This window comes from Marmota flaviventris, chromosome 2 (assembly GCF_047511675.1).
Source record: "Marmota flaviventris isolate mMarFla1 chromosome 2, mMarFla1.hap1, whole genome shotgun sequence".
Taxonomy (NCBI): domain Eukaryota; kingdom Metazoa; phylum Chordata; class Mammalia; order Rodentia; family Sciuridae; genus Marmota; species Marmota flaviventris.
The window spans coordinates 202,922,646-202,937,902 of NC_092499.1; the positions used below are offsets into that span (position 1 = coordinate 202,922,646).

General features: G+C 61.1%; 1 protein-coding gene across 2 annotated transcripts; it reads right to left on the minus strand.

Moving 5' to 3' along the window:
* Positions 1-5,373: 5,373 nt before the first annotated feature.
* Positions 5,374-14,157, minus strand: Eef1a2 (eukaryotic translation elongation factor 1 alpha 2). Of its 2 annotated transcripts, none has more exons than XM_027954371.2 (8): positions 13,897-14,157; positions 12,461-12,610; positions 10,572-10,751; positions 9,818-10,114; positions 8,308-8,458; positions 6,793-7,049; positions 5,907-6,141; positions 5,374-5,505 (listed from the first exon to the last, which is right to left on the minus strand). In XM_027954371.2, the coding sequence occupies exons 2-8, from the start codon at positions 12,602-12,604 to the stop codon at positions 5,378-5,380; spliced, it is 1,392 nt and encodes a 463-aa protein (XP_027810172.1). In that variant the 5' UTR covers positions 12,605-12,610; positions 13,897-14,157; the 3' UTR covers positions 5,374-5,377. The 2 variants fall into 2 exon arrangements, with proteins under 2 accessions (XP_027810172.1, XP_071463493.1); XM_071607392.1 differs by having other exon boundaries at positions 12,461-12,676.
* Between the last annotated feature and the right edge of the window lie 1,100 nt (positions 14,158-15,257).

Sequence of the window (15,257 nt, forward strand, 5' to 3'; positions counted from 1 at the left end):
GCCCTCCCCACCCTACAGAGTTATTCAGCCGAGATGTCAAGATATGTAAGCTAACTATGCCCTTTCTTAAAATGCACACACCTGTCGTAGCATTCACAGCTTCGTAGTAAATGGCATAAGTAAACAGATTTTCTCCCAGTAACTCCTGAGAACACCCAAGCCAAGGGGTAGGAATCTTCATGGGAAAGAAGCTGGAGCCAGACAGGTAAGGTGCCCAGGAGAGGCGTAGGGCAGACAGGCATCTGCTACCAGTGTGAGGAGGGCCGAGTGAGAGGTCACCCTACAGAGCATGGCTCCCGAGTTGTTAGCCTAATGGGGGTGCTGCCTCGGGCCGCCTCAGGGCAGTGGAGCTGTTCCTCTGTTTCATAATGTTGAGTTTAATTCACGCATGACCTTGGCTGAGGCGGATTTCTCTGTACCTCAGTTCCTTTACCTGAGAAATGGATCACTGTGACGGAGGCGTGGGGTAGGGCTCATGCAGCACAGAGCGGGCCTTGCAGGAGGAGGCATTACATAAGCCTGGAAGTAAAAATAAACGAACCCACTGCCGCTGCCACCGTGCTCCGCCTGCCTCCTCCTCGAAATGCAGACCCTGGGCTTTGGGGGACACACGGAGCAAAGAGGAGAGGCAAGAGGTCCCAGGGCAGCCATGGTGTCAGGTGGAGGCACCCTAGTGGCAGGGCCACAGGAGAGAGCCACCAAACCCAGGGCCCAGCCCTGAAGGCCTGTGGAACCCCATTCGGCCTTTCCTCAGCCCCAAGAGTAAAAGGTGTACTCAGGACCAGGAGATGGAGGAGAAACTTCACAGCCCCACCCAGTGCCATGCACACCACCCCCACCTTCTAGACTCCCTCCTGTGCTACGTGCAGCACCCCCACCTTCTAGACCACTGAACCCTGAACCCAGCTGACTGGCTTGGCCCAACTTCAAAAAGCAGGTGGCGGTGAACCTCAACCAGAAGGGGGGCGGGTGGCGGCATCTGGAACAGGAATCCTTGTCCATCAGCTCAAAGTTGGCACAAGCCCAGCCCAAGGCTGCTCCCTGACCCACCGGCCCCTCCACCTCCATCCCCAGAGCTCTGCCCCACTGCACCCCAGTTCTGGCTCCAGCCCATACCCTGTAGGAGACGCAGACCTTGGGAGCTGCTGCCCTCCTCAGTCCTCAGTACCAGTGAGCTGAGTCCAGGGCCCAGAGCGGGGAGAGGAGCCTGACTCCTGGCCCCATGTCGGCCTTCTAAATAACTGCAGCCAGGAGCAAAGGGTTCCTTCTTTTTCCTTCCTCCTGCTGCTCGGCTTGGGGGGCAGTGGACAGGGGACAAGGAGAAAGTGACCCTCTCTCATTTCCTTCTGGTTTCCATGCCTTAGGGTCCCCATGGGCCAACCCTGGCCCAAGCAGGGATGCTGAGCTGCCACACTGGCTGACTCCACACCAGCGGCTGTCAGTCACATGCCACATCTGACCTCACTGATACCATGGCCCTCTCCTTTCTCCTCCCCACCTGACCCCCAAGGCGAGACAGCAGGACTGGCAAATGAAGCCAGAAGTGAGCAACAGCTCACAGCTCCCAGGAGCCAGTCCTGGTCCCTCACTGACCATCTCACAAGAGGACACCCAACCACCAGAGTTGGGAGCAGCTTTGAGGCTCATGTGCCTACCAGTCCCACCCATTACCCTGCTAGTTCTCTCTGCATGGCTACAGGATAGGAACTGCCCAGTGCTGCCCAGGTCCAGCCACCCAGCGACTCAGTCTGACTTCAGCAGCCAGTGGCACAGCAGAGCTAGAGCACACAGAGACACATGTGCACAGGGACACACACGCATGCATATACACATGTGCACAGAGGCCCTGTCCTGGCTGCCAAGGGCTCTGAGACAACCCCCCCAGTACTCCCCTAGCCCCCCAGTCCTCACAGGTGTGCACTGTTCTTCACCTGGCCACTCTCACACAGACACCCAGGTCCACACAACACACATGGGACAGGCGCTAATCCTACATGCCTATAGTCCCTCTCTGAGAGCCACTACAAGGCAACAGGAGGGGACACAACCATCGGGAGGACAGTCATTCCCATAGTCTCAGCACATGAGAAACCCAGGTCCCAAGGCTGGGGTCACAGCGGCCATGAGGCTCAGCCCCTTGGAGGGGGCCCAGAAGCTGTGTTTGGGCACAGCACTGTCACTGCCAGAGGTACCCCAGGAGCCTGGGGAGGACAGGGAGGCCTCTCCTGCCCAGATTCCAGAAGGCAGCTGGAAGCCCCCAGGGGACAGGCCAGGAGACAGATCCTGCAGGACTGCTGGCCACCACTGTGAGGGTTTTCAGAAGTGTCCAAAGTGCAGGTGGCCGGAGTAAGTCCTTGTCTCCACTAACCTAGCACAAGGTAGAGTCCCTCTGGCCTCTGCTCCACCCCAATCCCTGGCCTTAGGTGCTACTCTGAGGTCAGCTGCCTTACATTTGAGGCAGGACCCCAGTGGCTGCCAGCTGGGCCTCCTCTGGCTTGGGGGTCCCTCAGCCAAACTGCAACCCAGGGCACTGAGCTCTGGTGACCTGCCTCACCTCACCACCACCTACTGGCTGCCCATTGGGCTCCCCAAAATGATGTCCAGGGGGCTGTCTGAGCCCCTGTGGGCTCTCTCCCCTCCCTGCTCCCCCCCACTGGCTCAATGAGGTGCCTGCCTCCTAGGTCCCACCCCAATTTGCCTCCATCTCAGCCCCAGCTTAGGCAGCAGCAGAGGCATCAGAAGGATGCTGGTCACTGTGTGGTCACTTCATGCCAGCACTATGCCTTCCCTGTAACCGGCAAGCACATCTCAGCCATCTTTGCCTCTCAGACCTGATATGTGGCCAGTGTCCCCTGCCCTCTCAGAAGCACTTCTGCTTAAGCGTGGCAGTTCCAGCAACTCCCCAGAGGGCCAGGGCTCCTGCCCAGTGCGGGCCAAGCCCCTGCCCTCCGCAGAGTTGATAATGGGCTTGGCACCTGAGAGATGCCAGGAGCTCAGCCCAGACTTCCGTTTCCTTCAGCTCTGCCCACCCCCACCTCGGAGGTCCCTTCTGACCTGGCACCAGGGCTGCAGAAAGGCCCAGAGCCTTCTAGGCCCTTCCTGGGTCTGCCTCCATCACCCACCCCAAAAGGGGGCCCAGGGCTTAGGACCCCCCCCCCCCAGAGACCCCACCCCAGCCAAGATGATCCCTCCCAAGAACTCTGATGGGAATAATGAGATGCGCCCCCACCTCTGTCCTCAGGCCTTCTGGACCATCAGGGTATGCCCTTCCCCACCCCAGGAATATGCCCAGCATTCCTGGTGGGGGACAATGCAGCCCCAGCCCAGCCTGCTGGCCAGCAGAATGGACATAACTGGGCAGAGGACATAACCCTGGCTGACCTATAGCATCTGAGTGAGAAGGGTTCCCAGAGGACATGAATTTGCAACAGCAACCAGGAACAGGAGGATGAGGGGACCGCACAGCCCCTCAGGGTCTCTACCTAGGGGCTTCCTTCACCTCCAGGCAGGGGCTCTTTCTCACACTCATCCTGGCTGTCATCAGGCTGACAAGTTTCCCCAGGTCGACCCCAGTTCTAACAGGGCCAAGTGGTAAAGTGTGTAAGGACAACTTCTGGGGCCAACAGGCTCTGCGGGGTCACACTAAGTCCGACCCACCAACAGTGGTGGCCCAGGAAAGCCCCAAGATAGGTTGGGGTCCCTTGGAAAACCCCTGGTGTCCTTGAGTAGGGTCCCCAGAAAAAATACAGGATACTCAGTCAAATAAGAATTTCAGATACACAACAAAAACCTTTTAGTTTAAACAGGTCCCAAATACTCTACTAAAAAATGATTTGGGGCTCATCTGCAGTTCAGCTTTGACTGAGCATCCTGCACCCACTAGCCTGGCCCTCTCCCTCAGAGGTGGCCGGCACAGTCCTGGGGACCTGGCTCCCAAATCACACTGCTGCCTAGCTTCTGGGTCATCCTCTTGCTCTTCCTCCATCAGGTGTTGAGGGGCTCACCCATGGAGGGTGCCCCTGGACCGGGCTCCTCACCACCCACTGGGCTGTTCCTCTCTTGAGCCGTTTCCACCCCTGCCCAAAGTACCATGGACCTGACTCTGGGACCTGGTGATCACAACTGTGTGTGCAAGAAAGAACTTTGCAAATGTGATTCAGGTGAGGATCTGGGGATGGGAGGTCAGCCTGGGTTGTCCAGGGATGCCCCAAGTGCAGTCATAGGTCCCTTATGAGGAGACTTGACACCGACAGAGGAATTCACATGACCCCAGAGACAGTGACTCAGCCACAACCAGGTGTGACTGCAGCCATGGAAGCTGGGAGAGGCGAGGAGCAAGGGGCACAGCCATGGGCCACACCTCTGCTCCCCAGTGCTGCCTCTGGCTGACCTCCAGAAAGCACACCATGTGACCAGTCATTTGCACAGTGGCCCTGGGAGACTAAAACTCTGGGTCCTTAGGGGTGGCCTGCCCGCTCACCCTCAGGAAACCCGCACAGTTCAGTACTACTGTGGGCAGGACAGCCTGGGACCCTGGGGAGACTCAGCCCTGGGCACTGTGAGCCCAGCTAAAGGAATCTGCTCACTCCCCATCTGGTGTCCATCCACACCGTCAAGAACAGGTCCTGGAGCAGGGATGGATGGACAAAGCTGTCCTGCCACTTCCCTGTCCTTGCTGACCAAAGTCAGGGCACATTTTGCTCAGATGGACCAGGGACACTGGTGAGGACTCAAAGCCCCTAATCCCACTGACAGGTTACTGTCTTCCTGGCTGCCAGGGCAGTTCCTGCACTCCCAGTACCAGAGACAGCATGGACGTTGTGCTGGCTCCAGCCGTGGGTGCCAGGAGGAAGGGGAGCCCTGGAACTGGAGTGACGGATATAGCACACATGGGGAAGGAGTCTCGCTCTCATCCATCCTCAGACCCCAAGCACTCAGGCCCTGTATGGTGAGCAACCTCCAACCCCTGGACTACCCAGGCCAGCTGCCCGCCGCGGCCAGGACCCACCAGCCACCCTGCATAGCTCAGGACAGCTGGCCAGGTCACCTGGCGGCGGGGGAGGGGGCCGGCAGGACGACCGGGCGCGACCGGCGAGCGCAGGGCCCCAGCAGCAGGCGCACACGGCTCGGGTCGCTCCGTTTATTGGGGAACGGGCACTGAGCGCGGCGACGCTGGAGGAAGCCGGGGGCCTTTCCTCTTGAAGAACTTCCACTGGACCTTGATGGCGAGCATCCAGTCGCTGACGCAGAGCCTCTTACAAGCGGAGGTGCAGACGTGCGCCTGGCGGGGGGGCGGGGCGGCGGGCCCGCGCCGGGGGCGGGGCCGGGGGCGGGGCGCGGCGCCGCCGGGGAGGGCCGCGCCGCGGGCGCCCGCGCTTCACTTGCCCGCCTTCTGCGCCTTCTGCGCCGACTTGGTGACCTTGCCGGCGCCGCCGCTCTTCTTCTCCACGTTCTTGATGACGCCCACGGCCACCGTCTGCCGCATGTCGCGCACCGCGAAGCGGCCTGCGGAAAGGAGCGCGTGAGCGGCGGCTCCGCCCCAGGCTGGGATGCAGCGCGCAGGCGCACTGGGCGCGCGACGCCCCTCTGAGCGAGGACCGCAGCCTCTTAGTAAACAAGCGGCCTCAGCCTGGCATCCCTGCATAGGGCCGCTGGCCCTGGGGACGGGCCAGGTCATACTGTTGGGCGGTCACTAAGTCTGACTGTGGGCCTCGGGCAAGCTGCCTTCATCAGAATTACCATCAGGCCTGCCTGGTGACCCCGGTCTCCTAGTAGCCTCCAGGCTTAACCTCAGCAAAGGACTCTGATAAGAAGTAGGCCCACTGTACCCCACCCCAGCCGTCCTCTGCCCTCAGTGGGGATAGGGGTCACCTGATGGCTGCACCTTCCTCAAACATCCTTCTCACCTAGAGGTGGGTACTGCGAGAAGCTCTCCACACACATGGGCTTCCCAGGCACCATCTCCACAATGGCTGCATCGCCGGACTTGAGGGACTTGGGATTGTCCTCCAGCTTTTTGCCAGAACGACGGTCAATCTTTTCCTTCAGCTCGGCAAACTTGCAGGCGATATGGGCTGTGTGGCAGTCAATGACCGGCGAGTAGCCGGCGCTGATCTGCCCTGGATGGTTCAGGATGATGACCTGAGGCACAGTTGCAACCAGCATGAAGCATGTCTGGGCCTGGCTCCCAGGGACCACTGGGGAGGGCAGCGCTGGGTGGGGGCTCCATCACAGAGCCCATCTCCCAGGTTCTAGGCCAGGGTTGCTAACCATGAAGGAAGCCCATGCCACAGGACTCCCACTTCCAGACCTGGACACCAGCATCCTCACTGAACAGGGGCAAACCCTGAAGTGAACTGATGACTAGATTTTTGGAGGGGCCAGCCAACACCAATGCTGCAAACCCCAGCCACAGCCTGCACGTTGTGGCAAAACTGGAGCTGACTACTGTGTTTCCACTACTCCTAGTAAAGAGGTGACCCACATGAAGAGGCGGTCAAAGAATGCCAGGACACTGTGGAGAACAGAGCATTATGGGGACATTTGAGGCAGTGAGTTGATAAAAGTGTCTCTCAGGACAAAAGCAGGCCTCACTGGCTGGACCTCTCAGCTGCTGTGGCCAGCAGATGAGGACTGCATTGAGTGACAAGAGTCCGGCCTGGGTGGCCTGCAGCTGAAGGAGGGGCTGTCTTCTCCCAGGCCTCAGGTTGAGTGCTGCCAGCCACCTCCCCCAGGACAGCCCTGCTGCTGTCCTGGGCAGGAAAGGCCCCAGACCCCAGCACAGCTACTGACCTGGGAGGTGAACTGTGCAGCCTCCTGAGGGGGGTCAGACTTGCTGTCCCCGCACACATTGCCACGGCGGATGTCCTTGACGGACACGTTCTTCACGTTGAAGCCGACGTTGTCACCAGGCAGGGCCTCGCTGAGCGCCTCATGGTGCATCTCCACCGACTTCACCTCCGTGGTGATGTTCACTGGTGCGAAGGTCACCACCATGCCCGGCCGAAGGATGCCCGTCTCCACTCGGCCCACGGGCACAGTGCCAATGCCTGGGCCAAGAGGAGGGGACTGTGAGGGGCAGCAGGGAGGAGTTGCGAAGGTGAGACTTGTGGGCAGAGACCCTGGAGACACAGCTTGGGCTGCGTGCTCGGGCCATGAGGAGGGATCTGGGGAGCAGACCCAAGGCAAGGCTAACACTGAGGTTCAACAGAAGCAGCGGCTGCCTGACCCCATTAGGGAAACGCGAGACTGGAGAAAAAGGTCCCAAGGACTCAGAGACAGGGAGGGGCAAAGAGGAGGAGAGGAAGGGATTCCTTCAGCGGCAACACAGGAGCCTCCTCTTTCTGAGGACCCCTCCTGTGGCCCTCAGATTACAGCACCAGAGCAAGGCATGGACCAGCTCTGGGACTGCTCTAGCCATCGACCGTGGCCCTGCATGGGCTCCACTGTGGTGCTGCTGGTCTCTGTCACTAAGGGGCATCTGTACCCCAGCATTTCTCACAAGCCGCTAACACCTGCATGGCTGCTGAGACTTTCTTGTCTTCCCCAGGGCTGGGGACTCTCCACCCTCCCTGGGCTGTGATGGACAGAGGCTCTGTGGCCTCCATATGGTGGGGCCTGAGGCTGGTGGCTTCCCTCTGTGTGAAGAGGTGGCACCCACACCACCTCGGCCACAGGCCCTAGCCAGGAGGACCCGCCATTCTCCCTTCTGGGGCTCTTGTCTGTTTGTTTGCTGGTTTGTTTTTGCAGGGCTGGGATGGAACCCAGAGCCTCATGGATGCTGGGCAATAGCCACATCCCAGGCTTTTTGAATTTAGTTTTGAGACAGGGTCTCAAGGTTAGGCTAAGTTGCCCAGGCTGGCCTGGAGCCCGCGATCCTCTTGCCTCGACCTCCCGAGAGGCAGGACTGCAGGTGTGCACCATGTTTTCCATTGCACTCCATGGCCTGTGTTTCTCAATCCTAGAGGAGGACTGTGTCCCATGAGACAGTCATCCTGGGTGAAGAGGGGGTCACCTCTGAGTTCCTACTTATGCTACCAGCTCCTGGCACAGTGCTGAGCACTTCCCTGGAGGGAGGGAGACCCTGGCAAGCGCTGGGCAGATGGGTGTCTGGGTGGGGTGTGTGGGAGGAGAGGATGCGTTGACAAGTAGACAGGACAGTGAGTAGACAGAGGGCGGACGGAGGGGATGGACAGTTCCCCAGAATGCACTGTGGGAGAGGAGTGGGACAGCTGGGGCCCTGGTCTGGCGGGCAGGAGTGACGAGGCCTGCAGGGGAGCTGTGGGGCAGCACAGCAGCCTCACTTACCGCCAATCTTGTACACGTCCTGCAGAGGCAGGCGCAGGGGCTTGTCGGTGGGGCGTGTGGGGGGCAGGATGGTGTCCAGGGCCTCGAGCAGGGACACGCCGCTTGCGTTCCCCTCCTTGCGCTCCACTTTCCAGCCCTTGAACCACGGCATCTGGGCGGGGGCAGGGAGGCTCCATTCACTCCAATCACTTGCAGACCACAGGCCCTTGGCCCCCAGGGCCCCAGAACTAGAAGTAGCTTCTGCTGGGGAGTGGCCCTCCCCCAGGCAGCTGGTACCTGACTCTTGCCACTAAACTGCTCTGTGCCCCTCCAGGTGCTGATCTCCTTGTCCTCATCTCCCCCAGCCCCCAGCCCACATTCCCAACCCACAGAGACCCTGGACAAACTTCTCTTAGGAAAGAGGGAGGAGCACTGAGAAAAGCCCCCTCAATGGCCCAGACTCGGTGGCAATGCTCCTGACACTGAACAGACCCCAGCCTGACCTCCCATGCTGGCCAGGCTAGGGACAGAGTCCAGATTTGGCCCCAGCCCCAGAAGCTCTGCTGGTCACCATGTTATCTCCAAGCTCAGGGGCCTCTCCAGAGGTAGGCCGAAAGCCCTCCCTACCACGGAGCCTCTTCTGGCCTCCTTAGATCCTATTACACTTCAGGCCTGTGGGCAGTGCAGGACAGAGTTCTTGGACAGGTCACTCACCCATCAACAATGCCACCAGGGAACCCGCCCATGGGTATGGTGCTCAGTCTGGAAAGAGAGGTGGGGAGCCGCCTCTTCCTGCCCAGCTGCGTTCCTGGACCATGGGCTCTGCACTCCACACAGCTGGTCCAAGACAACCTCACTGTGCCCCCAGGTCTAGCTCTACACTAACTCTCTCAATTGAGGTGGCTACAGAGCTGGCCAGAACCAAGTGGCTGCCCTTTTAGGACAGGGATCTCCTCTGGCTGGACAGAGTCCTAGGAGTACAGTCCAAGGTTCTAAAACTGTCCCTGACAAGGCTGAAGCCCTGGGCCTCAGCTTCCCAGATGACCAGTCAAGAGCCAGCATTCAGCCTTCCCCACCAGCCCAGGAATAAGCACACTGCCAAAAGCCCAACCTCACTCCAGACCCCAGGGGGGTTCTGCATCCCTGCTGACCCTGCAAGTTGTGCAGGGCCAGGAAAGTGTTCCAGGGGGACATGGAAATTAATCCCCCTGTGATGGGATCCTGGACACCAGACACATGAGCCACTGCCCTGCAGGGTTGGCTTGGGGGTCCTTCCCTAGCCAGAGAAGGAACCTCAGCTGCCTCTGATGGGCTCATGGGGAGGTTGAACAGGAGAGGCAGAACCCTGGACCCTGAGAACAGGCCATGACCTCCCCAGGAGGCTGGTGTCCACCATTCCAGTGCTCAGGGAAAGCAAGCTGGACTGAGCGAAGCTGGAGACGGGCCTCTGATGTCCCCGCTCAGCCCTCATCTACCTGGCCCAGCATCCTGTTGCTCTGGGCTCTGGGCAGGGCAGCCAGATGGCACTCACGTTGGGTGAAGGCTCCAGCATGTTGTCTCCATGCCAGCCAGAGATGGGTACGAAGGGCACCGTGGCTGGGTTGTAGCCAATCTTCTTGATGTAGGCGCTGACCTCCTTAACAATCTCGTCGTAGCGCTTCTCGCTATAGGCGGGCTCCGTGGAGTCCATCTTGTTGACGCCCACAATGAGCTGCTTCACCCCCAGGGTGTAGGCCAGCAGCGCGTGCTCTCGGGTCTGCCCGTTCTTGGAGATGCCCGCCTCAAATTCGCCCACACCTGCAGCCACGATCAGCACGGCGCAGTCCGCCTGCCCAGCAGGTGGGGATAGTGAGCCTCTGGCCCTGCCCTAACTGAGCAGGTCCTGGGGGAGGAACCTGGGGGGGTCTCCCCCATCAGGCCAAGTCAAGCAGACACAGGTTTGGGCACCGGCTCCACCACCAGCAGGCTGTGTGTCCCCTGACAAGTCACTCAGCCTCTGGTCCTGTTCCCCCACCTGTCTGTGTGAAAACACCAGGACTGTCTGGTTGTCCAGTCTAATCATGTGCATTGCTGCCCACCTCTAGCTGTCCCCATCCTGGCCTCTACATCTGCATGTCCATGAAGGGCACACCAGTTGTCCCCTCTGGCTGGTATCCTTGCAGGCACCCACCTAGCTAAGTGCAGAGTACTGACTCAGTTCTTGGGGACTCCGTGCCAGGTGGGGCAAGTGGTGACAAGGGTTCACTCCATGCCCCCAGGTCCCCAGTTTCCCTCGCCCCACCAACCTGGGAGGTGCCGGTAATCATGTTTTTGATGAAGTCGCGATGGCCCGGGGCGTCGATGATGGTGATGTAGTATTTAGTGGTCTCAAACTTCCAGAGCGAGATGTCGATGGTGATGCCGCGCTCCCGCTCTGCCTTCAACTTGTCCAGCACCCAGGCATACTTGAAGGAGCCCTTGCCCATCTGGAGGGCAGGCACACAGCTCAGGACAGGGCCCAAGATTCAGTGGTCACCGTCCCTGGCCAGGGCTGCCCTGGGTCCTGGGAGCAGCATTGAGAAGCAGGAGTGGGGCTCTTGCCCCTTGCTCCCCATTGGGCCCTGGGACTCTGGCCCCCTCTCTCTGGTGACACCCACACCCTACCTTGCCCTGCCAAGTGTCCACACAATGCCTCCCAGGGCCCTCCTCTCACCGCTTCCCAAATGGCCACAATCGCCAGTGTCCACCAGCAGGTGGCGCAAGGGCCTGGAACCTGCCAGCCGCAATGAACCCCTCCTCAGCAAAGAGCACCCCTGCATCTGAAGCTGGGGGACCCACCCCTTCAAAGTCAGAGGCCAATAACACCTCTGGGTTTGAAAACTTCAGTGTGAAAACCCCTGTGTGTGTGTGTGTGTGTGTGTGCATGCGCACACGCCCGCGTGTTTAACGGAAAACAGAAATCAGAGGAGGTTGCCAGGAAGGCTTGTCTTTCCAGCTCTTTCTATGGCAAATGAAATCTCCCAGAGGGCTCTGAGGTGCCTCCCTCCCCCCTGAGCAAAGGAAGCAGGGCCTTCCCCCAGGAGCAAGGCTGGCCGCTCTCTGCAAACACCTGGGTACTGGGGGCTAGGGGACCCCACAACCTGGGCCAAGGTGCAGTTGTCACCCAGCTGGGCTCAGCTCCCTGCCCGGTCCTCACAGGGACAGGCCTCTGCCCTCCAGGGAGGCTGTCTAGCCTGGAGGGGCTCCCCTAGACAGGACTAGGCCCCATCTGGGACCTGACCCAGGGGTCCTTCAGCCCCTTGGTCCCTTCCCCTCACTATCCCAAGTAGAGTGATGTATATTGGGGTGACAGTACGCAGGGTACCCCACCACCACTAAGACAGGGTTCAGCCCAGGACACTGGCTGCCCCTGCCCCAGCCCTGCCACAGCCCCTCATCCGGGTGCAGCTGAACACCCTCCCAAGTTCTCCAGGCCCCCAGGTCCTCCCAGGGTCCTCACAGGCTCCCCAGGCCCTCCAAAGGCCCCCTCATCCGGGTGCCAGGTGAGCATCATCCCGGTTCTTCAGACCCTCCCCCAGGTCCTCTCAAGTGGGCTTCTCCCAGAGCTCAGGGGGAGGGAATGGTGGCAGAGAACAGGCCCCCATTTATGGCCACTTCCCACCCACAGGTCTCAGCCACAAAGAAAGAAGGCAACCAATTGGCCCCTTCCATCCTCTGCAGGCCACCAGGACCCCCACCCCAGGGCAACACCCTGGACAAGCAGACTGCACAGCCCGGCACAATAAAATGGAGCTGGCAGGCACACTGCCCGTCAATCAGCTATTAATAGCAGCCCTGAGTCCTGCCCAATCCTGGGACAACCGAGGGCAGCACCACCTCAAGCCCCAGCCTTGCCCCTGGGGCCCACTGTGGCAGAGTACAGAGCCCTGCCCTGGACCCTGCAGGGCGGAAATGACACTTCTCATTTGCCATGCGGCAGACCTGGCAGCCCAATACCACCCCCACCGAGCACATTCTGAGAGAGGTTGACCCCGTTCACCCCCACACTGCTGTCAAATCCCATATGGCCCCCAGAGACACGTGTGCCCATTGCTCTGAAGGAGGAAAACTGATCCAGACACCCAGGAGTCAGGGAACCAAGCTCAACTGCCACGCAGGAGCCATTAGGTGGGGGGGGGGGGGGCCTAGAGCTCACCTCAGCCGCCTCCTTCTCAAACTTCTCAATGGTCCTCTTGTCAATGCCCCCGCATTTGTAGATGAGGTGGCCTGTTGTGGTGGACTTGCCTGAGTCCACATGGCCAATGACCACGATGTTGATGTGCGTCTTCTCCTTGCCCATTTTGCCCTAGTGGGAGAGGGGCTGGCACGATTGGGGCTCTGGCTCAAGGTGATTGGGTGTTGAGCAGGGATTCTGTGGGGTCAGTGAGGGGGGAGCAGGTGATGGGGAGGTGCAGAGGGAGCCAGCAGAGACAGTGTACTGGCACAGGTTGTGAGCACACCCCACCCTCAATCCTTGCCCTGAAGCCCAGGCCAAGACCCCCGCCTCCCAAACGCAGCCTGACCCAGTTGATCACACAACATGTGCTCCCCCCACCCCACACGTTAGCCAAAATGGTCCAATTTGCTGTACATGTCTGGGTGTCAGCGCGCATTACTGAGGGGTTAACCCCATCTGACAGCAAGAAACAGCGGGTTGGAGGCGCCCCACGAGCAGCCCAGAGCTGGTGATGAGTCACCCTGCCTGGCTCTCCAGTGCCCTGTCCTCCCGTCCTCCTAGATGCTGCCCGCCCCAGCCCCAGCCAGGGACACTGCACCCCACCCCCACCTGCTGCCACGGGGGAGAGATGGTCAGCACCCACACTCCCCTCCTCGGAGGGAGGGCGCCATCTTTCTCTGTCCCTGCCTGCAGGCTGGCACTGGGAGACAGATGTGGTGCCCAGGTAGGGCCCAGAATAGCCCAGGCCTCCCCCAGACCTGGGCAGGGGGCACAGCAGGAGGGGGGTGCTGCTCTGATGAGAAAAGAAAGGACACCCCCCAAGCTCAGCAAATGCTGCAGGGATGCCCTCAGCCCAACAGGGGCACCAGGGCCCCCCACCCTCCCCCACTTCCTTCTGGTCCCTGCGTTGGGTCTCAGCCCCAGACAGGTCCCCGAGTTCACCCGGGAAGCCCAGGTAGCCCAGGAAGGGGACCGGAGGCAAGAGAGGGGAAGGGCAGGAACACGGGTGCCTAGGGTTGGCACTCCGCCGGGTGGGGCCGTGAGACCCCAGGTCTTGCCACCCCCGCGCCCTGTTCGGGCGCACAGCGCGGCGCCGGCAGAGTCCCTAGCCCCAAGAACCTTAGTCTCGGCCGCTCAGGGCCCCAAGGTCACGGCAGCAGGGCAGCAGGGCGGCCGCGCGGCCCAGGAGACGGTGGCCGCCGCCGCGTAAACAAGTGCCGCGGGGACCCACCGCCCGGCCGCCCTCGGGGTCCACCCGTGTGGATCCCGCTGCGGCGGGCGGGTATCCCCTAGTCTAGCTGCGCAGCTCGCCGAACGCCGTGCCGGCCCCTCTCTGCCCCAGGACCGGTCCCCAGGGAGGGGTCCCTCTGCGGAAAGCTGGGGCGAAGCCGGGCACCCAGACCGAGCGTCCTTACCCGGAGCCGAGGTCTCAGCCAGAGGGACTGGCGGCGGCGGCGCCGGCGGTTTTATCTCTCCAGGAGGGGGTCCACCTATTGACGGTGCGGGCGCAATGCACTGCGCCCCTGCAGTACGGCAATGCGGTACCGGCGCGGGGAGGGCGGGGCCCGGCGGGCGCGAGGGAAGCGGGATGCAGGGGCCGCGCACCCACGCACGCGCGGGCGGGCGCGGCGCGGACTCAGGGTGCAGCGAGGAGCCAGCGGCAAAGACGCACCCGAGCGAGCGCGGGCGGGGAGGGAGAAACAGGGAGCGCGGCGCGCGGAGAGCTGGAGGCTGGGAGCCGGAGCCAGAAAGGGAGGGGCAGGCAAGGAGAGGGGCAGGGGGAACCGCCAGGGGCGCGGGCGGGGGGCGGGTGACCGGAGACCCGCGGCTGGAGAGCGGAGAAAGGCTCTTCCAATGTTTAAACACGTCCGGGCGGAGGAGGAGGAACACGGGGACTGGGCTGCAGGTGTCGGAGGGGAGGCGGGATGCTGAGGCCATACGTCAGGCCGGGGTCTGTATGTCTCCTGCCCCGCAGCCCTGCTCATGATTGAGGCCCAAGGAACTGACGAAGTCCCGTTCTGAGGGGCACCTTTGATGTGGTGGTCCTGGGTGTGCTGGCCCACTGGGCTTGGCATGGCCCCCTCAGCAGGAGGCTCCTTCAGCAGGCCCAGCCCAGAACCTCCTCCCTCTGAGACCCAGGGAAGAGCCTTTTTCCACCTGGTCCCTGTTCCCCGGATGTGCTTCCCTTGAAAGCCCTCCTAGGGCAAGGGAGGCAGACAGCCCCAGGCAGTGGGCAGCAAGCCCAGACAGCCTTAGGCCCCCACAGCCGGTCTGCCCCTCCTTCCTGGCCCTGTAAGACTGAGTCCTTGAGGTCATGGCCAGGTATGGGTATCTAGTTGGGCTTTAAGGAGAGGAAGTAACCGCCTCTTCGGGTGAAGACGTCCATCTGGTCATCTCACCCAGGCATTTGCATTTTCTTTCCCAACCTCACGCCCAGGCTGCCACCCCATCCCCATCTGACTGGGGTCTTTGTCACTGCAGGGGCTGGGAAGACAGGCTCACAGCAAGGGGGTCTTGGGAGAGGAGTGAGTGACAGCACTCTATGCCTGTCCCCTCTGTCCCAGTGAATGTCCACTAGGTCTAGACAAGGTCCAGACCAGACCAGGGCCCAGTGCCTTTAGCTGGGTGAGGTCTGGTGAGGCGCCGGAGCAGGCGTGTGAGGAAGAAGTGAAGGTGAAGGCTGGTTCCCCAGCTGGTGGGGAGGGTCCTCCAGCAGGGGAGGGCTCACACTGGCCTGAGTCAGGGTTGCTCTCTCAGATGACCGGACACTTCCGAG